The 25,360-nt window shown below is 56.2% G+C and overlaps 1 protein-coding gene across 1 annotated transcript; it reads left to right on the top strand.

The window, feature by feature from the left end:
- The first annotated feature begins 5,203 nt into the window (after positions 1-5,203).
- PLCB2 (phospholipase C, beta 2) lies at positions 5,204-23,562 on the top strand. The gene is made up of 32 exons (XM_012649427.1): positions 5,204-5,296; positions 8,508-8,585; positions 9,219-9,287; positions 9,947-10,087; positions 10,227-10,306; positions 10,390-10,443; positions 10,550-10,625; positions 12,622-12,722; positions 12,884-13,050; positions 13,141-13,287; positions 13,462-13,619; positions 13,862-13,944; positions 14,215-14,299; positions 14,794-14,956; positions 15,047-15,156; positions 15,297-15,393; positions 16,436-16,520; positions 16,662-16,786; positions 17,292-17,446; positions 17,974-18,138; positions 18,711-18,810; positions 19,309-19,413; positions 19,569-19,663; positions 19,809-19,884; positions 20,152-20,205; positions 20,325-20,550; positions 20,639-20,804; positions 20,893-20,969; positions 21,061-21,156; positions 21,686-21,743; positions 22,385-22,471; positions 22,815-23,562. Exons 1-32 carry the CDS (start codon positions 5,213-5,215, stop codon positions 23,016-23,018), a joined length of 3,567 nt encoding a protein of 1,188 aa, XP_012504881.1. The 5' UTR covers positions 5,204-5,212; the 3' UTR covers positions 23,019-23,562.
- Positions 23,563-25,360: the final 1,798 nt, after the last annotated feature.

Here is a 25,360-nt window from a genome sequence, read left to right as displayed (position 1 = left end):
GGTGCAGCAGAGAATATGCAGTGTTGCCAGAACTTGGAGGTGATTCTGATGTAATATCAAGAGGGAGAAACACTGGGCTTGGTACACAACTTTAATTTGGCAGCCTAAGAGTCTGTCCGTTTTCATTGGCAGCTCTGTCATTTGACTCAGATGGAGCTGGCTGTCAGCGAAAACCCTCAGTTTCATTCACACATGCTTCTGCTAAGCCGCCACTTCCCCACCCTGTCCTTGTGCAGCCGGTGCCTTGGAGCCAAGCCCAGATCTCTCAGTTAAGCCCTGTTCCTTTCACCTCCTGAGGTCTAGGCCGTTGCTCCAGCAGGTTAGGATGGTTTGGGATCCTGAGTCTGTCTCCCAACATATTCCTGTCCTCACTGGCTTCCTGCTGTTCACAAAGTTGAGGGGCTCGTCCTCTGTGGCTTTGCCCTGATCCCAATAAAAAGGTGGACCAACACAGGAGTAAGGGCAGAAGTGATCCGTCAGTCCTGAGGCAATGCACCATGCTTGTCCAGGGAAGGACATCATCTAATTTATTTCCATCACGCTTAAGAAAACCAGTCCATTTCACAGAGGGATTGATTAGTGGAGGCAGAGAAGATGAGTGATTGTGTCCAAGAATATCATGCTGGGGTAACAGCCAGGCCTTTCCTGCCATCTACAGCTCTCATCTCTAGGGTTGTCATCTCTCAGAGGAAAAGCAGAAGATAAGAGTAGCAAAATTGGCCCTTCTGATTGGAAAGAGGGAGATTTTTAGAGCTGGAAGGAATCTTAGAAATGATCAAAAGTTTGACAGATCAGAGAGCTCAGGTAACTTACCACGATCGCAGAGCAAACCTTCACTGCAATTGGGAGTCAAATCTGGGTTTCTTGAGGGTGGGTCCAGTGCTCATTCAGCTCCACCTCTAGGTAAGTTTGACCCACAATGGCAGATCAAAGGGAAACATACACGGCACGGATTCTTTTCTAATTCTAAGTCCCAGGTGGTTCCTTCTGTGGTTCTAGAGGGGCTTGGAAAGGGAGGAGAAGCAGCATCTTCCTCTTGGGCTTCTAGAGAACCCTTGATCGCCTCTCCTCTCCTTCCTACGGGGTTGGAACCTCAGCACCTGGTACCCAGCCTTGCCCCTGTCTCCACCTGCACTCAGCTGTCAGCGTGCAGATGTGGCTGGATCTGAGCCTGGATGTACAGCTGGATAGCTCGGCAGCTCCTGGTCCTCACTCTCACACCTCCTCCTCAGCTTGGGGCTGTGGCAGTGTGAAGCCAGTGGGAGGCTGGCACCTGCCCATGACTTGGGCCCCTTTGATCATCACTCTGCAAGTTTTCAGGCCACTTGGGGACGGCCTGCTTCAAGTCCACAGCCAGGAGCAACCATAACTCTGCTTGCCCTGGGAGGCGGGTCCAGCCCCTGATCCACACAGACTGCTGAAAAACGAAAGAATCCAAAGAGTGAGTCAGTGAAAACACTTGTGGAAATAACAGCATATATACTGAAGAAGAAGAAATAAAAACTGTATTTTTTTCCTGCTGGCGTCTAATTAAAAAATAATAATTCATAATGATAATGATAGTACTATTGATATTGATAGTACTATATGTGCAGGCACTATATTAAGTACTTTACATCCATTATGTTATTTAATCCTTACAATATCCCTGTGAGGCATTATTCTCCCCATTTTACATTTAAGAAAGTTGAGGCACGGGAATGTTAAATATCACGAGATAAACCAGCTAGCAAGTGTTCGGCTTCACAGAGTAGTGAGCGTGGCTCCCTGTGCCAGACTGGGAAACAGACCACACAGGCTGCAACAACTGAGCCCTCTTCCTTCCAAAAGAGAGCCAGCCATTGACCCAAGATGCACAGCAGACCTCTGCACCCCTGAACCCCACTGCTCATCAGGTCAGTGATGGCATCAGGCCAGAAACCGACCTAATCTGACCACCTCATTTGGCTGGTAACTGTGGCACCCGCAGATCTGAGTTCAGTTGCCACCACTAAGCTTATTTGATGAACAGGTTGGGAAACCAAAGCACGAGGTCCCCACAGAAAGCTGCCAAGTGAGCAAGTAAACTTGGGACCTGCATCCTGGGCTCCAGGCCACAAGCATGTCCCTGGGAGGCAGCACTGGGTTGAACATAAGTGTTTTTTTTGGTTTTTTTTTTTTTTGAGACAGAGTCTAGCTCTGTTGCCCATGTTAGAGTACAATAGTGTCATAGCTCACTGCAAGCTCAAACTCCTGGGCTCAAGCTATCCTTCTGCCTCAGTCTCCCGAGAAGCTAGGACTATAGGCACTAACCAGCACACTTGGCTAATTTTTTCTGTTTTTAGTAGAGATGGGGTTTTGGGGTCTTGCTCTTTCTTAGGTTGGTCTTGAATTCCTGAGCTCAAGCAATCCTCCCGCCTCCGCCTCTCAGAGTGCTAGGATTACAGGCGTGAGCCACTGCACCAGGCCTGAAGATAAGTTCTTACTACCTTCTATGACCTAAGGCTCCCACATGCCAAACTCTCCAGCATACGTGTCTCCGTGGATCACAAATGACCCAGACCCACCAGCAACTTCCCTTTGGGTTCGCCTTCTTGGAATCTCCCTTCCTTTCCCTAGCACACACGTGCTTTCCAGTGTGCCCAGCAGGGGGCATCCTTGCCCTTCCACTGTCTGCCCTGGGGGGTAAGATTGGCCCACTGCCTGGGTGCCCCCTATCTACTCAGCTCAGCCCAGGAGCCCAAGGCCACCGTTTCCCAGACTGGGCCTTCGAGTGACCTCCATGATTTCCTTCATATCCACTCTGCTATTATTTACATGGTATATTTTTTGTCAACTCACATTTTTTAAAACCTAACTGTATTTCTAAAAGAAAAAAGCCCTCTTTCAGGAAGGTTTTCGGCTCTCCTTGCTGCCCGGATTTCCTGCATTTTAGGGCTGGCTTTGCAGGATGTCAGGATGTGGGCAGGAGAGTACAGGCCCCCATAAAGCTGCAGTTGGGCTCTCAAGAATACTCCAGGCAGTGTCATCACAGGGTAAGGAGGGGTGAGGCTTTGACCTGTGGAGTCAGAGCCTGAGATTGAAAGGACCAGAGTGAGAACTCCTCAAATCCTTAAACTGAGGAGAGGAGCCGGTCCCTCTCTCTCCCCAGGCTTGCCATTCCAGGCCCAAAGTGGAGAGAGGGCTGGTGGCTAAAGGGCAGGCAAGAGGGAGGGACTTGGGTGCAGGGACCAGGGTGGCTGCAGGTGACAGGTGCAGAGGCTTTGGGAAGGGACAGGGATTTCCCTTGCAAAATGCACTCAAACAGACCCAGAGGGAACCTGATCCCAGGGAGGGAACCAGGAGGCAGGGGCTACCAGAGGGGCCCCCAGAGGGGCCCAACACTGGAGGGAGGGAGAGAGGAGAGAGGAGAGACATTGAGGAGTTATGGGGAGGGGAGAAGGAGACCCTGAGCCGTTGCCAGGAGGTGCAGCCTTGTTCCAGGCCCCATCCCCTGGTTTTGGAATTGCTCTTTTGGAGAATATTTTTGTGCAGCTAAGGAATCCCTTAGCTGCAGCCCACACTGGGCAGCTTATTAGTCTTAGTCTTTTTTTTTTTTTTTTTGAGACAGAGTCTCAGTCTGTCACCTGGCCTAGAGTACAGTGGTGTGATCATAGCTCACCGCAACCTCAAACTCCTGGGCTCAAGAGATCCTCCTGCGTCAGCCTCCCTAGTAGCTGGGACTACAGGCCCAGCTATTAGTCTTAGTCTTAATTCCTGCTGAAGAGTGTCCTCCCTCCACCTCCCTCCCTCCTGCCCTGGCCCAAACCACCAGCAGAGGCAGTTCTAGGGCCGGGGTGAGGGTCTCACAGTTGTCAGGGGCCCATGGGGGACCCTGGGGAAGAAAGCCAGACCCTGAGAGGGGAAGGAAGTCAGGGGTAGAGCTCCTCACCTCCCTGCTTGGGTTAAGAAGGGTGATAGGAGGAGCAGGTTAGGCAAGAGGAAGTGGGCTGGGGCTGAACTGCCCAGACCTGGGACCCTGAGCAGGTCTGCGCCTCTCCGGAGCAGCCCTCTGCCCCACTGCTCTCACCCCAGGCCCTAGTGCGGAGCCTGGTGGAGAGCCCAGTGGGGGCTGGTGGCAAGGGCTGCTCAGAGCTGTGTGTAGGGTGGCTGGTCGTGGGGATCCAGGTCCCCACCGGGCCCAAAGCTGAGAGGCAGGAGTCACGGAGTCACGTGGTAGGTCAGGGGCTGATTGCTTCCCTGCACCTCATTTTCATGGGGAGGAAGCATTGAGAAAGAGGAGCTGGGTGTTTAGCAAATTTTGCTTATTCAAAGCACTCCATCCAGGCTCACCCTGTAATCCCAGCAGGGTGGGATTGGGAGGCTGAGGCGGGAGGATTGCTTGAGGCCAGGAGTTCAAGACCAGCTTGGGCAACATAGTGAGACTCTGTCTCTACCAAATACAAAATTAGCTGGGATGGTGGCATGTGCCTGTGGTCCCAACTACTTGGAAGGCTGAGGTGGGAGGATCCCTGGAGCCCCAGAGTTTGAGGCTGCAGTGTGCTGTGATGACACCACTGCAGTCTAGGCCAGGCAACAACAAGACCCTGTCTCACAAAAACAAAAACGAAACCACTCTCAGTCCCAGCTGTGCCTGTCCCCATTCCCAATTCCTACCTCTAGGGTGGTCCCAGCCTCTGGGGTCAGACCCCCTGCTCTGGACCCTACCCCTGTGGAGGTCCCTTCTCCTACTGAGCACTTTGCACCTGCCCCTTAGTCCAGCCTGGGCAACAATACCCCGGCTGGTCTCCAGATTGTTCTCCAGTCCCCCAGGCCAGCTCTGACCAGGGGCTACCCCTAGAGGCCCTGGCTGCAAGGTGGCCAGGCCTCATGACCGCCTCGCTTCTGAGCAGCACAGAGAAGGAAGCCCTGAGCAGGAAGTGCTGAGGCACAGGGTGGGGGCGGGGGCTTCCAGGGGTAGCCCAGCCTCCCTGGGCAGGAGCAGTCACCACAGCCCCCACTGCAGGAAGGGCAGGAGGAGGCTGATTTACAAGGCAGATGGGCCCCTGGCCGGAGCTCTCAGCCCTATACTCAGCCCCAGCCACCGGTGCGCTATAAGAGCACCCAGACTTCCGGACTGGCTCGGGAGGGTGCCATGTGAGCACAGCTTGGCTCTCCCTCCTACCCTGCTTCCTTCCCTCCTCTTGCCTGCCCCGTGTCTGCCCAGCTTCTCCAGGCAGGGACACTTGGCACCATGTCTCTTCTCAATCCTGTCCTGCTGCCCCCCACGGTGAAGGCCTATCTGAGCCAAGGGGAGCGCTTCATCAAATGGGATGATGTAAGTGGGGCAGGGGCCTCGGCTGCTAGGGGGAGGGGTGCAGGGTGACGGGGCCAGGCTGCTAGTGGGCTTTGCTGGTGTGGGAGGGTTGGTTTATGTCTCCTAGGACCCAGGCGCCTGTGTAGCTTGGCCAGGCAGCCGACACAACTGCCTGGATAAACAAGCCTGGGCTGCGAGTGTGCACCGGAGGTAGTCTCTTTGGGTCTGGATCTGTCCTCCCCCAACCCCCGCCAAGAAGAGCAGGGCTTGTTACTCCTGGCTTCAAGCTGGTGGGCAGAAATCACCCCTGGAGCTGAGGCAGGGCCAGGAGAGGTGAGACAGGCCCTCACCCCTAGCACGGGGATTCTGCTTCTGCTCTGGCAGGGTGCCCACACCTGACTCCTTCACCCCTTGCCACTGGGCACTGTCCCTGTCCCAGGGAAGCCCTGCTCTCCCTGAGGTGCATGGGGGCAGCCACAAAAGGCCTCTGGACCCAAGTGAAAACAGGAGGCTTCTGCTGCCAGGGGCCTGGGAAGGACTTAATTGACTTCAACTTCCCCTTGCTGGGAACAGCCTTGCCCCCCGATGCCTGCCTGTCTGCAGGGGAAGGGGAAGGCGCTGCTTTGCCCTGTGCGCCTGTCGCCACTGTGTCTGCTGCTTCCTAAACTGGGACTGCGCCCAGCCTCAGGTCCTCCTTACTCTAAAAATGTTGCTGCAGGCCAGGGGTTCTCTTGGGCTGGGGGGAACAATGTGGGGACCCTCCTTCAGGGAGGGGAGGCTGTGGGCTGCCCCCATGAGATTCAGATAAATGAAGCCTTCGTCAGGGACAGGAGCGGGCCCTTATGGCTGGCTTGGCCATCTTATGGTGGAATGAGGGCATCTGGGCATTCAGGGTTGGGCTAGGCTGAGGAATCTGGCTGCCCTGACTATGGGAAGGGCCCTGTGGTGAGATGCTTCCTGCTTCCTAGCAGAGATGCGGTTGATGTGGCATGGTGGGGGCATGGAGGTAGCATGCCCCATGAGCCTGTGGGATGAGGGAAGTGGCTCAGAATGAAAACTAAAGCAGCCTTTCTCAGTTCCTCTGGGCAGTGTGTGTAACCTGACTGGGCAGTGGGAAACCAGGGCTGGGGACCTGCTATGCAGCCTTCTCCCCAAGCCAGCACCTGTGTACCTGGCTGCTCCCTTTCCCTCTCCAAGGTGGGGCACTGCATGTTCCCTGGATCCTGCATGAGCAAGACTGTCCCAAGCCTTGTCACAGGGCACATGCACCTATGAGATAGGACTCTCCTTTCAGACTGCATTTGGCCTGGTTAGCAGATGACATGGGTATATTGTGCCATGTTGAATAAGCACAATGCATAGGATATAATAAAATTCTGACTTTATTTAGTCTCCTACGGCCCCTTTACAATACACTGGGTGGGAGAAGCTCTCCTCCTGGCCATGGAAGGAAACTCAGCAGCCACAGGACATTGTATTTACTCTTGGATAATAGTCCAATGGTCACTATTAATCAGAAAACCCAGTCCTATTTCAGAAACTGGTTATAATCGAAACTCCAATGTTAATTCGGAGTTACATCTTCTACCCTCCTCCCTCTAGGAATGGGTTCAGGTGGGCTGCTGGCCTTCTAGAAGGGCCTTGGTGGGACTCCCTGCTCCTCCTCCAGGCCCGTCAGGGGCCGGGTTACAGAGAGGAAGGTGGGACAGGGGTAACAATGTTCTCTCTTGAATGGTGCTAGCATAAGCTGGCTCCTGCTTTCTGAGCACAGCAGAAGCTCAAAGCTCATTCTTTTTCTCGTGGACATTTTTGAGGATTCTTGGGAGACCCTCCTCCCAAACTGAGGATCTCTTTCTTGAGGTCCTCTGACATCTCTATTTTATGTGGTCACTCACAATTACTTCAGCCTTTGTTACCACTTTCAACTTCCTGTGGCTTTGGACCCTCTGTCCCTCTCTCTTCAAAGGGCCCACTCTGGACCCCAGCAAACACTCATGCATCCGCTGTCCTAACACACTGTGGGGGTGCAGGATCCCCCAACACGCCAGCATCTCTCTGCTGTGCCTCATGCAGAGTCAGCCCTTCTGTAGCCCACGTGGTTTCCTGGGTGGGGGGTCTGGCCTCAGTCCATTGTGCCCCTCAAAAGCTCGCCAAGTAGAGTTGAAACCCCTCACTATGCTTAAGGTGAGGGATCAGGCACCCCCAACCCTCCCTTGGGGAGGAAGGTAGCTGTCAACACAACTTTCTCTAAAATTGGCTTCCTCACAAAATCTTCTCTTTCCCCCATACTCTAACCACCCCTGATCTGAGAACAACTCTTTGATCACTTCTTTTGTAAATGCTGCATTTGGTCTGGTTTAGCATGTGGCAACTATCATGGCTGTTGGATGCTTTAATTTTAAAATCTTGTTATATGTACATACAAAGACCATTAATATAAAAAGTAGCCTATGTGCTCTGTGAGTGAGTGGAACAGGAATTTAGAAGGTGAGTTCATTCACTCATCCATTCATTTGCTCATTTGGCAAACACCAAGCTCCTGGTCTAGCACAGCTTGCTGCCCAGGAGTCCATGAGCCCCTGGGGATTTCCTAGGGGGGCTTCTAGGTCTGTGAACCAGCCCCCAACCTCAGATTATTACAGCACATTTCAGGGAAGCCTTTTCAGAAGGGGTGGGGTGAGGTATGCGTTAGTTGTTGAAAGTATTTCAGGCAGAGGACGTTTGGGTGCTCAAGTTTGGGAGGTGGGAAGGCACTTGGTGTTTTTATGGGACAGTTGCATGGATGGAAGGCATTCGTGGAGGGGAGGGTGTCCGTGGAGGGGAGGCTGGAGCATGCAGGCAGTTAGGCTACAGCTGGATTGGGTGGGGCCTTGGGTGTAGGTGCAGGAGTTTGGGCTGTCCTGGATGGTAGCGGAGAGATTTATTGGGGAAAGACATTCTATCCCTTTGGCCGAGCCATGACTCTTGAGACTACAATAAAGTAGGGGCCAAGACCTTGTTTGGGGTCTACAAAGAGAACCTCTCTTTGGGCCTTAGAAGGAAACCTCTTCTCTCCCAGAAACAGCAGCCCCAGTCCACTATTCATCCCAGCGCTTAGCTCTAGAGAACAAAGGGAAATGCCTTCAGATTCCTGGGAAGGGCACTTTCTAGGAATATGATGGGCTCTGAAACCCCTGACCTGGGCCGGGAGCTTGGCCTGAGGTCTCAGAACAGAGATTCCTTCTCTCTGCAGGAAACGACAGTCGCCTCCCCGGTTATCCTCCGTGTCGATCCCAGGGGCTATTACTTATACTGGACGTATCAGAGCAAGGTGAGGAGGCCCAACCTGCCATGGCCCTGACCGAGCTCCTGCTGTGCACTGAGGCCAGGCAGCCTCCTGGCGGCACAGGGTGGAGGCAGGGATGCTGGAGAGTAGAGAATGACCTGGAAGGGTGGCCTTAGGGGCTCTTCTGCGGGCAGGGAGGGCTGTTTGCTCTAGAAGGAAGGATGTGGTCACTCCAACCCACAGCTGCCTCGGGCCCAGATGCTCCAGCCTTAGCGTCCCTTCGGGAGACAGAGAGAGAAAGGAAAAAGAGCCGCCACTGATGGCTGTTGCTCACCCTGTGACCCTGGGCTAACGCGAGGGTTTGGAGAGAAGAGGGAAAAGCCCCAGCAGCCGGGCAGAAGGAGGGGAAGGGGACCCGGCAAGGGTCCAGGGCGGTGGAGGAGAGACTGTTGGCCACAGCTCCTGTGTGAGGAAGGAACGGACAGAGGGGAAGGCGAAGGCCCCCACCTGGTCTGTGGGAGGGTCGGGGTCCGGGTGGTCCCAGGTAGTCTTGGCATCTAGAGAGGGCAGCGGGCCAAGATCTGAACAGGTGTGGAAGCTCCCTTCTCCCTGTTCTTCATTCTGAACTGGGCTTTTTCTCCTGGGTGCCTTCTTCGCTGTCACTGGGAGCCCCTCTAGGAGATGGAGTTTCTGGACATCACCAGCATCCGGGACACCCGCTTCGGAAAGTTTGCCAAGATACCCAAGGTAGGTGGGCCCGGTAGCGGCCCAGACTCAGTGCAGCCACCATCTCCAGGCGGCAAGGGCAAGAGTCCCTGCGGGGTGGGAAGCCTGATCTCTGGAGCAAGGGGAATGGTTCCTCGGCTGTGCAGCCTGATCCGGCCCTGAGCCAAGGAAGGGGCGTGGCTGCTCCTGGGCTTGGCTGGGCTCCCAGGTTCAGAGCCTCTGGGCACAGTGAGGGAGAGGTGAGGATCTGGGAAGGGTGCCAGCTCCTGCCCCTAGAGCACCCCAGACTGTCTGAGAGGTGCGGCTTACTACTCCACCCTCTGACTGGTTTGCCTGTATTTGCTTAATGTTGGTAGGAAAATTGCAGGAAGGGACTGGCGGGAGGCAGGATTCCCTGAGACTGGGAGCTAAGACTCCACCTTCAAACAAAAGTGGCAAATAAAAGATATGGGACTCCCAGGCCCTGTAGCCTTGGTTCATCTCTTCCTATGGGCCTCTCCTTCCCACCCAGCTCTGGAATCAGGGGCAGGAAGATGCTGAGACCTGTGGTTCCTAGGATGGAGATGGGATTCTGCCCCCGTGGGCCATAGGTTGAGGGCTGAGAGGAAGGGACAGGGAGAGCCACACAGGGCAGGGATGGAGCACAGCCCCCATTCTAACCACGTCACCACTTGCTGCAGAGCCAGAAGCTCCGGGATGTCTTCAACATGGACTTTCCTGACAACACCTTCCTGCTGAAGACACTCACAGTGGTGTCTGGCCCTGACATGGTGGACCTCACCTTCCATAACTTCGTCTCCTACAAGGAGAACGTGGGCAAGGTGCGCCAGGGATCACCTGGCCTGGGTCTTGGCACCTGGGAGAGCCAGGACTTCCTGAGAGACACAGGCCTGGGCCGTGGGGTGGTCGGGAGCACCCTTGTGTTCGGGGGCCTGACCGCTATGCTCCGTGGTCCTGCAGGTCTGGGCTGAGGATGTACTGGCCCTGGTGAAGCACCCACTGACGGCCAACGCCCCCCGCAGCACCTTCCTGGACAAGATGTAAGTTTGCCTTCCTGTCTGGCCTCGGCCCTGGGGGCTCAGCGCTGGCCCCAGGCCCTGACAGGCTGCTCTCTGCCCCTCAGCCTCGTGAAGCTCAAGATGCAGCTCAGCCCCGAAGGCAAGATTCCTGTGAAGAAGTGAGTCTCCCTAGCGCCCTGCCCACACACCACCCAGCCCCCACAAAGCCTTCCCTCTCCAGACCTGGATCCTCTCTCTGCCTGCTGCCTTTCTTTGCCCCTTCAGTTTTTTCCAGATGTTTCCTGCTGACCGCAAGCGGGTGGAAGCTGCTCTCAGTGCTTGCCACCTTCCAAAAGGCAAGGTGAGTGGTTCCCCACCCCTGGGCCATGCCTAGTATTCTCACTCCCACCAGAGAGCAACTTGGCCAGGAATGGGGGGCAGGAGCAGAGATGACATCATCGTCCCAGTCAATAGCCTGAAGAGCCAACTAACCCCAGAGGCACTGCTTAGGATACTAGGCACAGAGATGGCGCCAGGGCACGGGGGTGAGATGCTAGGTTCAGGGCAGGTCGTCTGCATCCCCTACCTCTGGGTGGTGGTGGGGCCGGGCACTCAGGGCAAGCAGCAACATGGCATGCAGTCCCATTGTACCTTGGCAATGGAAGCTGAACATGAGTGTTTTCAGCCTGGAGGAGCAAGATAAGGTCAGCAGTGGCAGGAGGCAGTCTGCAGGGATCTGAAAGCTGCAGGAAGGGACTAGTTCTGCAGGGCATGGGGGAGAGGAACGGCACCAAGGGGTGGAAGCCGCCAGGATGCAGACTTTAGCTCAATACAGAAAAGCATTTTTCCTTTCTTTTCAGCTAAATAATTAATCTTTAATTAAAAGTTGTAAGAAAGATCATCACATGAGGTGCCTTATGTGAATTATAGAAAGGAGACCTCAGGGTTCAAGTTTGGCCAAGGGGGTTGACCTCAGTGCCCTATACCCCCTTGGCCAGTGCCCTTGTTTAGGTCTCATCCTGCACCCCATAGAGTATTTTCTCCTGGTAAGAAATTGGAAGTTATAAATAAATAAAACTAAGACCCTTGTTGATCACCTGCTCACATGAATCCAGGAGGAACTTTCCCCATAGTCCCAGCTCTGCAGAGCTGGTGATTCCTTGATGCAGAGTCAGTCACGGGCGATGCAAGCATGGGGTGGGGGAGAGGACAGGAATGGGCCCCTGCTGCAGTCCCTGCAGCCAGCACTGCCTGCCTGTTGTCAGTACACATCTGCCCTCCTTCTCTCCTGTTTCCTGGGCTCCCACCCTTGCTAAATCCTCCCTATATATCTGCTTTCCGTGAGTCCCAGTAGAAGCTACTGCCAGAGCTTGGCTTGGAGCTGCAGCTCTGGAGGCAGGGGTGGATTTGGGGGGACCCAGTCAGGTTCTCCTGCTCAGACCCCCTTCTGCCAACCAAGACCGACACTGGCCTGCCAGCATGACTCTGAAAGACATTCAGTGGGTTTTGGGGGAAGAAATGCAAAGGCACAGAATCCCTGAATACCACTAATCTCTGCTTCTGTTCCTATAGACTTGCCTATTCTGGACATTTCACGTAAATGGAATCATACAATATGTGGTCTTTGATGTTGGGCTTTATTTACTTACCATGTTTTCAAGGTTCATCCATGTGGTAGCATGAATCAGTGCTTCATTCCTTTTCATTGCCAAATAATATTCCATTTCTGGTGTGGATGGACCACATTTTGTTTATCTATTCGTCAGTTGATGGACATTTGGGTTTTCTACACGTTTGCTGTCAACATTGACGTACATGATTTTGTGCTACTGAGCCTGGCCTTCACAAAAGTTTTTAATTTTGATGAAGTCTAATTTTTTTTTTGTCTCCTGTGCTTTTGGTGTCTCCAGTTATTATTGTTGAATTATCTATTTCTCCCTTCAATTCTGTCAGTGTTTTCTTCTTGTATTTTGGGACTCCTGTCAGGCACATGCATGTTTATATACAAATTACTTCTTTATAAGAACTTGTCCTCCACTTTGGGGGAAAAAAAAAGACAGCCCACTGCCCTGGGAAGCAGCACCACTTACTTCCGTCTGCTTTTCTGCCTCATTCTGGTCATTCTTATTTCTAATCCTTCCACAGCTAAGCGACTAGCCACTGTCCAATTTGAGCAAACCAGCTCAGCATGTTCTCTGCTCAGCAAGCAGGGCCTGGAGAAGTGGGTGCTCAGGGTGTCCCTGATGCTCCTGTTTGCCTTGAGCCCTTCTTGTGATCAGGTCCCCTTGCTCAGGGCTGGGCCTAGTTTGTGCTCTGAGAAAGGGAGGGCAGGGGTGACAAGGTGACTATCCTCCCAGAATGATGCCATCAATCCTGAGGACTTCCCAGAACCTGTCTACAAGAGCTTCCTCATGAGCCTCTGTCCTCGGCCAGAAATAGATGAGATCTTCACCTCCTAGTGAGCTTCCTGGGCTGGGCTGGGCTGGGGAAGGGGTGGTGGCCAGCAGTCCTCTCCTCCCCCGTGCCATGCTGAGAATCAGGAGGCCCCATGGAGAAGGGGGTTATCTGAGCCTCTGGGCCCAAGGGACATGGACCTGTGCTCCTCTCTCTGGCCTACAGCCATGCTAAGGCCAAACCCTACATGACTAAGGAGCATCTGACCAAATTCATCAACCAGAAACAGCGGGACTCACGGCTTAACTCCCTGCTGTTCCCGCCAGCACGTCCTGACCAGGTGCAGGGCCTCATCGACAAGTATGAGCCCAGTGGCATCAACGTGCAGAGGGGTGAGGACCAAGGGAATGCCTCACCCGCCACTGTCCTGTTGTGCCCCAGCAGCTGGGCTGCAGCCCTGACAGCTATCCCCTGTCCCCCAGGCCAGCTGTCACCTGAGGGCATGGTCTGGTTTCTCTGTGGGCCAGAGAACAGTGTGCTGGCCCAGGACAAGCTGCTGCTCCACCACGACATGACACAGCCACTCAATCATTACTACATCAACTCCTCGCACAACACCTACCTGACAGGTGGGCCCTGCCGAGCTCATTGTTGACCTCTGCTCCCATCCCCTGAGTCGTCTGCAGGGGTTGCCCACATGCTGCTGACCCTGGCAGTAGCACAGAACGTGATGGAGTGGGGTGGGGTGGGGGGAGCTGGACTGCCCTGGGTGACACCCTGCCCCTTGCCACCCTCTGGCCCAGCTGGCCAGTTCTCAGGCCTTTCCTCGGCTGAGATGTACCGCCAGGTGCTGCTCTCTGGCTGTCGATGTGTGGAGCTAGACTGCTGGAAGGGGAAGCCCCCGGACGAGGAGCCCATTATCACCCACGGCTTCACCATGACCACAGACATCTTCTTCAAGGTGAGACTCAGGGTGTGCAGGCTGGTGGCAGTGGCAGTAGGGAAGGGCCCTTGGCCAGAAGCCTTTTGGAGTTGCGGGGACTTAAGCTAGAGGGAAGGAATGTCTGAAGGCCTTGGACCAATGTGGGGACTAGAGGGCACAGGGACCAACACTGGCCATCCAGTTATATGAGTGGGGAAGGTGCCATGGCAGGGGCAGCCAGAGCACTGTCCTTCTGCCCACTGGGTGCCCTTCTCCTCCAGGAAGCAATTGAGGCTATTGCAGAAAGTGCCTTTAAGACCTCACCCTATCCTGTCATCCTGTCATTTGAAAACCACGTGGACTCGTGCGTATCCAGGCCCATTCAGCCATAATCTCACCCAGCCCCCAGTCTCCTGCCTGCCACCACCCTCCCCCCAATACTCCCAGCCTCTAGCCCGTCCCTCCAGCTGTCATCCAGTTCTCAACACAATTTCCTTGGGACCCCACATTCTCCTACCTGTGTTCCTGCCTCCCTGACCCCCTGGGCCCGTGATATGGGTCATCAAGGGCACGAAAGTATGGACAAGAAGGTTGGGCTGAGGTGCTGAACCACACCCACCTTTGCTCCCTGCAGACCCCGCCAACAGGCTAAGATGGCCGAGTACTGCCGGACGATCTTTGGGGATATGCTGCTCACAGAGCCCCTGGAAAAGTTCCCAGTGAGTGGACTTCACTGTGGGACATTTGGGCCTGGGGCCTGGGGCAGGTGGGGGCCAGGTTAGGGAAGGGGATGTCCCCAGAGAATGCTGGGGTTCACTTGGTGGGATTGTAGGGATGGGATCCTGTCACCTACCATGTTTCAGGCACCGTGCTGGGCTTTGGGGTATGTTAGTGACAAAGACACAGTCCCTGCCCTCAGGTTTGTTACCTTCCAGTGGGGAGACAGACAAATAACCAGGCCATTACAACCTAGTGGTTGTTAAGGGAGTACCTGAGGAGTTCTGATCTGGTCTTGGGGGGCTCAGGGAAGGTTTCCTGTAGGAAGTGATGGCTAAGCTGAAACCTGAGGGATAAACTGGTTTATCTCTGCAAGAATAAGGCTGAGGGGAGCAGTGAGAGGCAAGTTGAGAAGTGGAGGGCAGAGGGAGCACACTTGGTATTAAGGAGCTTGGGCTATACTTCGAAGGTGAGGAACTGCCTCCCCTCTCTACAGCTGGAACCAGGCCTCCCCCTGCCCAGCCCCCAGGATCTCAGGGGCAAGATCCTCATCAAGAACAAGAAGAACCAGTTTTCTGGCCCTGAATCCCCCAGCAAGGAGTCTGGTGGGGAGGCTGAGGGCAGCTGCCCTCCCAGTGCCTTGGCTGGCGAGGACACAGGTGAGTCCAGAGAGGACTGGGTGGAAGAGCAGAGGAGCAGGGCCCGAGGACCCTGCTGGGCAGCCTGTGTGACAGAGCTGTGTGTGACAGTATGGGCTGGTGAAGAAGGGCCTGAGCTGGAGGAGAAAGAGATGGAAGAGGAAGAGGAGGAGTCGGGAAGTCTGGATGAAGAGGAGATAAAGAAGATGCAGTCAGATGAGGTGTGTGGGGACGGTCCCCAGGCCCTTGTGCCATCCTCCACTGCAGGGCCCTCGGGGTAGGGGCCCTGGGGCTGCGTTCCTGGGCTCCGGACTGCCCTCCTCTTCTTACCTCCTCTTCTTCCCTCCTCTCTCCTCTCTAGGGCACTGCAGGCCTGGAGGCGACGGCTTACGAGGAGATGTCCAGTCTGGTCAATTACATCCAGCCCACGAAGTTCATCTCCTTCGAGTTCTCTGCCCGTAAGTTGGCACGAGTGCTGCTGCTGCTGGTGGCGAGTGGAGGTTAGGCTAGATTCAGAAGGTTGTCCTGAGACCAGAGGAAAGGGAATCTCCCCCTTCCTTGGACTTGGGGCCCTGTCTATAAATACCCAGCCAAGGAGTCAGGCAAAGGCCTTGTTTAAGTGGCAGTGGCTCCCAGTTTCCCAGCACTGTACTGAGGAACTTGGCGCCAAACAGAATGCTCTGGAGTGTGTCGGTGACTGACAGGCCGCCTCAGCCAGAATGGCCCAAGGTCTTCTGCAGCCTCCTGCAGGTTCTGTGGCTCCCAGGGGTGAACTGTGCCTTGGGCGGGCCCAAGCCCAGAAGCCTGGGCCCTGGGAGATGAGACCTCCTGGGAGCGGCTGGAAGGCAGAGAAAGCCACCTGCGAACAATGCCCCTCATGCCCTTCCACTTCTGTGCACTTCTATTTACTTTTATCTTCCCTGGACACAAGCACAGTGCATTCCTCTCACTCTGTGTGCATGTCCGCAGTATGAGCACCTCTTTCTGTACACTCCTGTGCACAGCTGGACCTCTGCAACTTTGACTGCTCACCCTTGAACCCACAGCCTGCACCCCCTCCTGGGCTCAATCATGGCAGTACTACCCTTAGTGTACCCCTCCCCCCCCCACGTGTTCAGCCATAGCTTGCACGATTCACTCCCTGCGCACACTGCAGCACATGCTCATACTCTGTGTGTGTGCACAGCAATTACTGACCCCCTGGGCTCAGCCCAGCATGTTCCCCACACCCTCTGTGCCCATCCACGGCATGTGGCCCTCACCGTCCAGAACCGCGGCCCACATCGCACCCCGTGCATAGCACTGCGAGTACCCTTCACCCCTAGCAGGCACTGTTACCCACACGTTTCCTCCAGAGCTTGGCCCCTAAGCCCTCAGGCCTCCATGGAAATACTGGGGTGGAGGCACCTCTGTGCTGGCGGGAGCTGCCCCCCATGGGATGCCAGGGCTGAGGGAGAGGGCAGCCTGACAGGGGCACTCCCCGCTTTCTCCCCTATACAGAGAAGGACCGAAGTTATGTCATCTCCTCCTTCACGGAACTCAAGGCTTATGACCTGCTCTCCAAGTCCGCAGTGCAGTTTGTGGAGTATCCTTGAGGCTTCAGTAGTCAGGATCCTTGGCTGGGGTGGGGGATGGGGGGAGGCCAGGGGACAGAGCTCCCAGGGTAGGCGGTTGGGTCCTCCTGGTGCAGGCAGCTTCGGGCTGGGCTCCTATACTCAGGGGGCAGCTACAACAAGCGCCAGATGAGCCGCATTTACCCCAAGGGAACCCGCATGGACTCCTCCAACTATATGCCCCAGATGTTTTGGAATGCTGGATGCCAGATGGTCGCCCTTAACTTCCAGACGATGGGTGAGGGAACTCCCAGGACCCTAAGAATCTTCCCCTGGCCCCTGCCCCTCCCACCTTTACATCACCCCTGGGGGGTCTTTAGAACAGATGGGGGTGTTCCGATGTTTGTTTAGGCTCTGGGAGCACGCTCAGGTATAAATGCATTAGTTCATGCCTATATCACTGCACACAGACGAACATGCGTGTGAAGACGCCTAGGTGCTGGCATAGGTCCTGGCCGCTCTGCCTGAGTGTGTCTGTGGGAACACCTGCTCCACCTGCCCCAACTCCCACTGCCAGCTTTCGGCCTGGTTGTGGCTTTGCTCCTTACTGACTCCAGGCTGCAGACCCTTCCTGAGAGATGAGACAGCCCAAGGAGCCAGGCTGGGACAGGAGAAACCCTGACCCTCACAGTCTGCCCCACTTCCCCATTCGCCAGACAAGAAAGGCTGGGATGTGTAGGAAACAGAAACTGAGCACAGACCCAGGGCCAGGCCTTTCTCACCTAGCTCCCTTGTCCCTCCAGACCTGCCCATGCAGCAGAACATGGCGCTGTTTGAGTTCAATGGGCAGAGTGGCTACCTCCTCAAGCATGAGTTCATGCGCCGGCCGGACAAGCAGTTCAATCCCTTCTCAGTGGACCGCATCGACGTGGTGGTAGCCACCACCCTTTCCATCACGGCAAGGCCCTGGGGCAGAGAAGTGGCCAGGAGGGCTGGGGTCTTGAGGAGAATGGCATGGGAGCCCACCCTTCCACTCCCAACCCTTCCTCTAATATCCTGAAAACTTCAGCCCCAGCCAGTTCATGCAGTAGCAAGTTGCCTTGGAAACTGCCTCCTCCTCAGCACTGGAGGCTGCCACTTGGTCACCATGGAAACCAACGGGAAGGGTTGAGGCTGGGGTGGGGGAGGGGGAAGAGTGGGCAGAGTGGGCAGCAAGATCCCCAGCCTGGGGGAGGGCATTGTTCTCTCCTGGGCTGGGGAGGGAGGTGGAAGGCCCATGTCTCGCCTTCATGCTGGAAGCACTTGGTCCTCAGAGCTTAGCTGTAATCCTTGAGCCACACAGACCCTACTCGATGGCCAGAGCTGAATGGGGTTCTTCACAACAGCCAAGAATGGATGCTTCAGCTATAGGGAGCCAGTGGCCCCTGGTGCTTAGGGAAGAGCCTGGGTGGGGATCTGATGCTGGCCTCCCATGCCCCACCCCAGGTGATCTCTGGGCAGTTCCTATCAGAACGCAGTGTGCGCACCTACGTGGAAGTGGAGCTGTTTGGCCTTCCTGGGGACCCCAAGAGGCGCTATCGTACCAAGCTGTCACCCAGTACTAACTCTATCAATCCTGTCTGGAAGGAGGAGCCCTTTGTCTTCGAGAAGGTGGGGGCTAGGGCAGGGCAGGGGCTGGGGTCTGCCCCTAGTTCTTGGCCTCTACTTACAGATAAGAGGAAGTAAATAAAGGTAGCTCCTTGACCTTCCGTCTCCTCTCCCCACCCCCATCCTGTGCCCTCCTGAGTTTGAAGAGTCCAAAACCCAAGTTTACAGACGTTCACTTGGTTTTGTGCGTGTGTGAGTGTGTGTGTGCATCCATGTACATGTTAGGATTAGAGGCAGAAATGTGAACTGCCAGCCTTGGGTTGAGGGTCTCATGGGATCATGAGGGTCTTTTGTCTCCATTGGATAGCTGTTGGCAAGGCTGCCAAGGGCAGTCTGCACTAGGTCCCCACAGCCCTGGGCTGCATATCCAGCCTTTCTCCCCTGTGTGAGACCAGCCATGGCATGAGCTGTGAGGATGTCTATGTGTTGTGGCCTACAGAGTGCCCTCTGTCCTCACCAAATCTGGTAACACCCGCCATGTTCTCACACTGATGCTAAGAGTTCTGGAGCCAGGGAGGGGGGTAACTTGGCTCCCTTCCCCCTCCCCAGCCTGTCCTGTTCCAAACTCTCCCCAGATCTTGATGCCTGAGCTGGCCTCCCTCAGGGTGGCTGTGATGGAGGAAGGCAACAAGTTTCTCGGACATCGCATCATCCCCATTAATGCCCTAAATTCTGGTAAGGAGAGGAGTCCATCTTTGCTATTCCTAGGGGTCAAAAACCAAAGCCAGCATCAGAAGCCTGCCTAAAGGGTGGGGCAGCTTCCAGGAGGACACTGAGATCTTACCTAAAACCCTCATGTCATCAGCCCTAGGGAGTGGGGCAGGAATAGCACCCCTCCAGGAACCTCATAGAGGTGGGAACTCTGCCCACCTAACAGAATGTCTGTAATTTTCTGAAACTACTGGGGCAGTTTCCCAAGTAGCTTATGTTTATGGGCACTTAAAATGTGCTGAGAGCATATAACACATTCTCACTTAATCCTCACATGAGGCAGACACTCTTATCTCCACTCCACAAAGGAGGAAAGTCTCAGAGAGTTAAAGTAACCTGCCCAAAGTCACAGAGCCAGGATAGGGCAGTGCCAGATTCAGGTCCTTGAGCCGAGGGCTGTTTGTGTGCAGTGATGGATGGCAATGGGCTCTGGTTCACTGTCTGCCCCACCATGCCCAATAGGGTACCACCATCTGTGCCTGCACAGCGAGAGCAACATGCCCCTCACTATGCCTGCGCTCTTCATCTTCCTGGAGATGAAGGACTATGTACCTGATACCTGGGCAGGTAGGAGCCCATGGCATGCTAGGAGCCCCCGTCCCCCCTCATCAAGCCAGCCTCCAGAGTGGGGCAGGACAGGGCATCCTGGAGTGGGTGAGGACAGGAGAAGCTTCCAGGTACATCTCCATACGTACCAGTCGGGTAATGCCCTGTGCACCCAGATCTCACCGTGGCCCTCACCAACCCCATAAAGTTCTTCAGTGCCCATGACAAGAAGTCTGTGAAGCTCAAGGAGGCCATGGGAGGCCTGCCTGAGGTCTGTGTTGTGGGGGCCACTGCCGGGGAGAGGGGGGCTTCCAGGAGCTTTGCCCTCTTGTAGGGGCAGGGGAGGGGGCAAAGTCCCAGGGCTCAGGGAGAGAGGGGTCCTCAGAGCCACTTCCTAACCTGCTCTTCCTACACAGAAGCCCTTCCCACTCGGGAGTCCACTTGCCAGCCAGGCCAATGCGGCAGCAGCCCCAACGAGCAATGGGTCAGCAGGTATGCACTCCGGGGTCCCCCACCTACTGGAAGGGCCTCCACATTCTCGGCTGCACCCACAGGCACAGGAAAGGGCTGTGTCTGAAACCTGGGTGCTGGGAAAGAGCTGCAGGGGGCTATACTGCAACTCCCAGGGGACAGAGCGGTAGGGGGGCGGGTGTGGTGGTTGGTGGGGGTGTTGGTGGTGGTGGGGTGGGGGGTGGGGAGAGGAGCCAACTGAGTCAAGAGGCCCCAGGCACGTGCCAGTCCATCCTGTTTCTTCTGCAGCCCCTGCCGTCGTCGCGGCCAGAGCCAGGGAGGAGGCCAAGAAAGAAGTCGCGGGTAAGGCTGGCTGAACCCCGGGGATCTTGGGGACGAGCCTGGGGACGGCCTGGGGCTCCTGGCGGGCTAGAAGGGCAGGGCGGCCTGGGCGGCGAGGCGCCTCACCCGGGCGTCCGCAGAGCCGAGGACCGCCAGCCTGGAGGAGCTCCGGGAGCAGAAGGGCGTCGTGAAGCTGCAGCGGCGGCACGAGAAGGAGCTGCGGGAGCTGGAGCGGCGCGGCGCGCGGCGCTGGGAGGAGCTGCTACAGCGGGGCGCGGCGCAGCTGGCCGAGCTCGGGCCGCTGAGCACCGGCGGCGGCGGCGGAGGCCGCAAGCTCGGCCCTGGCAAGGGCTCCCGTAACAAGAGGTAAGGGCCACGGCGACGGCCTGCCCTCCGCGACGCGCGGGCGGCGGGGGCGGAGGGCTCAGGGCCTGTCGCCACGTGGCCTCCGCAGAACCGTGCCCAGCGAGGAGAGCGCCCGGGCCGGGCCGGGAGAGGGCCCCGAGGGCACGGATGCGCGTGTGCGCGAGCTGAGGGACAGGCTGGAGCTGGAGCTGTTGCGGCAAGGCGAGGAGCAGTACGAGAGCATCCTGAAGCGCAAGGAGCAGCACGCGGCTGAGGTGCCAAGTGGGGCGACCACCCAACCAAGCCCACTCCCTCTGTGCCACACGGGGCTTCTCCCCAAGCCCTTCCTTCCTCTCCCCGCAGCAAATGGCCAAAATGATGGCGCTGGCCACTGAGAAACAGGCGGCAGAGTTGAAGTCCCTCAAGGAGGCCTCAGAGATGTACGGATGCCTCCTTCCCACATCCAACCCTCGCCTCCCAGCAAGGGCTTGGGCCCCATGAAACATCACCCTCTTGTCTGTCACTCTGCAGGGACACCAAGGAGATGAAGAAAAAGCTGGAGGCCAAGAGGCTGGAGCGGATCCAGGCCATGACCAAAGTCACCACAGACAAGATGGCCCAGGAGAGGTGAGCCCTGGAGGGGAGGCCCAGTGCTGGGCAGACCCCACCCCAGGTGGAAAGGGGCCTCCCTGCAAGTGCATCCCGACTGGCTTCCCAAAGATGTGCCTCTCCCCTGGCTCTTGAAAAAGTTGATCCCACCTCTGTCACCTCTGATCTGAGAGTATCCTCCTTAGGCAAAACACAGATGCCAACACTGCTTGGACAGAGGGGCGCGCTGGAGGGAAATCAAGCCTGCAAAGAGGGAGCTGAAGCCCTGGGACGGCAGCCTGGCCACTCAAGTGGCTCTGCTTCCCGCGGGTGCTTCCCATGGAAGCCTTGAAGAACAGTGTGTTTTAGTGAGGAAGCTGTTCCCTCAGAAGGCCCCCAGGCTGCCAGTGGCCCCCTACATCCTCCTTGGGTCCCCATGCTTTCCCTTCTGTCTGGTTCCTGTTCCTGTGATGGATTTCTCATTTGCCTACACCCTGAGGAGACTTCACCTCACTCAACTCTCCCCAGGGGCCTCCTGCCCTTTCTAAAACTCCAATTACACCAACAGGTTGAAGAGAGAGATTAACAACTCCCACATCCAGGAAGTGGTGCAGGTCATCAAGCAGGTGTGTAATGGCTGTGTCCTTCACACACATTCTCTCTCTATCCCCTCCCCGCCTCCAGCGATGGGAAGGGGCAGCCCCAGGCCCTTACTTTGCTGTGAGGAGATGTATTGTCCAGAGCCGTGCATGCAGCTAGGGGTGGGAGGGGGCATCCCTGGGTTCTGGCCTGGGTATGGAGGCTGAGGTACCAGCCTGAAGGTCTTTCTCTGGCCAGCTCCCCTACATGGGAACAATACAGGCTAGCTGGCTAGGGCAGGATGGGGCTGGAGTGGGTGAGTGAAAAGCAAGTGAGAATGGCTTCCTGAGGTGCCGAGGAGTTGCAAGAGGAAGGAAGAGGAAGGCTCTGCTGAGAATGGACCCAAAGCTCCCCTGGGGTTATTAACCACAGTAACAGAGCTGCCATCTACTGAGGCCTGCCCTTGTGCTAGGCGCTATGCCAGAAGCTTCACACCAACTGTCTCATTTAATCCTTTATAATCCAGAGAGACAGGTACTACTGTCCTCATTTTACAAATTAAAAGGACTGCCCAAAGGTTAAGGAGTTTGTCCAAAGTCTCACAAGGGGTTAGCTGGGATTACAGCTGGATTCCAATGCAGGCTGCCTGTCCTGCTGTCCTGACTCCCTGCCTCTCGCTCCTGCCCAGATGACGGAGACCCTGGAGCGCCACCAGGAGAAGTTGGAGGAGAAGCAGGTGGCCTGCCTGGAACAGATCCGGGAGATGGAAAAACAGGTAACAGCCCGCTGCCCTAACCCCCAGCAGAGCTGGACAGGCTCCAGGCTGTGAAAGAGCCCTACTCCAGGGAGCTGCCAGTCAGGAGGTCAGGAGAAGGGGGACATCATCCCTCCCCAGTGGGTCCCAAGGCGCTCTCCAGTGAGGCGGCTGTGCAGATCTCTCTGCTTGGGTGGCGTTTCCTGTCCTGCGAGGCTCCCTGATGGGCTCCCCCACCCCCTCCCTCCCACCCCAGTCTCCTGGAAGCTCTGAAAAAGGAGCCTGGGCTTCTCTTTGTTCCACTGCCCAAGGAGGGAGAGAGGCAGGGGGCTCCTCCTCAGTGTGGTCCTTGCTGTCCCCACAGTTCCAGCAGGAGGCGCTGGCAGAGTACGAGGCCAGGATGAAAGGTCTGGAGGTGGAGGTGAAGGAGTCGGTGAGGGCCTGCCTCAGGACCTGCTTCCTTTCCGAGGCCGAGGACAAGCCTGAGAAGGCCTGCGGGGCCTCTGGGGAGCTGCGTGAGCAGCACCCACTCACAGCAAAGGCCGACGTCCAGGACAGCCGCCTCTGATGCCCCCATCCCACTGGGACATTTAGCAAGGATGTTCAGACCCTTCTCTGGGACGTGACTCTATCCCCCCAGGAGAACAGAGCCCCAGCACCCTGAGACTATGGGAGGCTGGGTCTCCCGTGGATGATGCAGTCCCCTCCTCAATAGCGAGCACAAAGGAGAAGGCAGGAGGCAGGTACCATTAGGGCAAGGACCTTTCTGGGCCTAGAAGTCTTCTCCAAGCTGACTTGCTGCTCTCCATCCTTCTCCCTGATCTCTGGATAAGTGTAGTATATTTGTTGAGGGCAAAAGAATATAGATTGGGAAGCTGGAAATGGGATCCTGGCCCTGTTCTGCCTTTCCTAGTGCGCAACTAGTGGTATCCCACTCTGAGCTCAGTTTCCTCACCTGGAGGTTTGGACCTACCCACCTTGGCACTTCACTCTGGTACTTGTGGTTCAAGTGGAACCAAACCCAAACCCCAAACCCTCTTTCCCCAGTGTGGGCAGCTCAACTGGGCTTCCAGGCCCCATCTCAGGCCTCGCTGTCAGCTCCTTGAGGCAGAGTCTGGCACTACCTCGAAGCTCTCTGGGATGGCCTCTCCCAGGATCCCTGGCTGAGGTCCCTTCCCTCACCTTCTGCCTGTTGGGGATGGAAGGTTGACATGGAAAAGCTGCCTCAGCTGACTGGCCCCTCAGCTGCTGAGTCATGTGAGGTGGTGGCCTCTCAGGCACCCTCCCACTCTGAACGCGGCATCACCCCTCGGCCTGGCGGCGGGCACTTCCTAGCATGCACCCCACTCAGGCTGCCTGACAAGGTTGGCATCATTTTCTATCCTGAATTTGTGAGGTTTATTTATTTTTCTCCTTCCTATTCCTATTAAAGAACCCTATTCCAATATTTCCTGCCTAAGTCTGGCCTCTGTTCTATAGCTAGGAAATGGAGGGTGGGCAGGGGAGTGGAGTGCCCCTGAACTAAAACGGGCTAGGGAAAAAAACCCTTGGGAGCTGACCCCAGGGTGAGGTCCCTTCCAAAGCTCAGTGAAATAGCCCTGCCTCTGGGCTTGAAGAGGACTTACTTCTCCTTCCGCTGGCCCTGATGCCACAACCACTGGAAAATGATGTCACCTCCTCTTTACTCCCACCACAGATGTGGCCTTTCCTTGTCTCCACCCTCAAGGCTGGAACAGAAGAGCTTAGGGCAAAGGTGCTCCTCACCCTCTTGGGGAGTCCCAAACCTCTAGGCCATCTGGACCCCTTTTTAGGGAAGACTTAGAGCAATCAGATGCTCAGGGCCTTGTGGCAGCTATGGTTGGCCCCAAAACTTGCTGTAGAGGGGCTTGTGAGAAGCCACCATTCACTGTACCTATGGCATAATCCCAAATCCCAGGTGGGCACAGTCACTGGCTTGGGAGAGGCAGAGTGGGGGCTGGTTCTGGGAAGAGGTTGTTTTCTCATCGGAGTTATAGCAAATACCATTAGCCGGGAGCACCTGTGCCTCAGAAAATAAACATGTCCCCCATCCCTCAGGAGGGTCTGCTCTTTGGGACCCTACTGGGTCCTGGCTGCAGGGTGAGGCAAGGGAGCCTGCTCATTCGCAAGACTACGTACGGCCTGGCACTGATCAGACTGGATACAGCCGGGGAAGACACCAACACCCCGGGCACTGCCCTGTCTTTGACCCTCCAGGCAGGCTCTATGCCACTCCTCCTTTACCTCTCCTTCCACCTCCAGGGGTAGAACGTGAAAGGATGAGGATCCAGGCCTAGAGGAACTGGCCCAGGCAGTGTGCATAAGCCAGGGCCAGACGAACTGGAGCCCACCGGGCAGCCCCCAGCTCTTGCCAACGACTGCTCAGGAGGAGGAGCTGCCTTCCCCTGGCCTCCGGGCCAGGCTGGGCAGACTCTGTGCCCCTAGTCTGGAGGTGGGCAGCCCAGAAATGGGGAAGGTGATGCAATCCTGCCCCCTGGAGAGGCCTCAGCACAGCAGGCTGGGGGCTTCCCATGTGGCCAGGCCTGGATACTTATCTCCCTGCTTTCTGTCCTCTGAAAAAAGGACAAAGTGTCTCCTGGGCAAATGCCATCTCTGGGCCCCAGAGATGAATTAATCTCTGGCTGCAGGGAATGTGCAGAGGAAGAGTTGATGCCTTCCCTCAGGGCACTGGGGCAGGTGAAGGGCACCTGGGTCCTGTCCCTGCCATGTATCTGTGGGACTGGGGCAAGGTTCCCGTTCCGTTGATCATGCCTCAGTTTCACCTTTTGCACAAGGAGAAGGGTCCCTATCCCTTTCCCAATCCCATTGCTGACTCAGACGCGAGTCCCCTGCTGACTCACCCCACCCCCTGCACCCCCCAGCAGCCCTCTG

The sequence above is a fragment of the Propithecus coquereli genome, unplaced genomic scaffold (assembly GCF_000956105.1).
Source record: "Propithecus coquereli isolate 6110/MARCELLA unplaced genomic scaffold, Pcoq_1.0 Scaffold3, whole genome shotgun sequence".
Taxonomy (NCBI): domain Eukaryota; kingdom Metazoa; phylum Chordata; class Mammalia; order Primates; family Indriidae; genus Propithecus; species Propithecus coquereli.
This window is presented reverse-complemented; position numbering and strand designations above follow the sequence as displayed.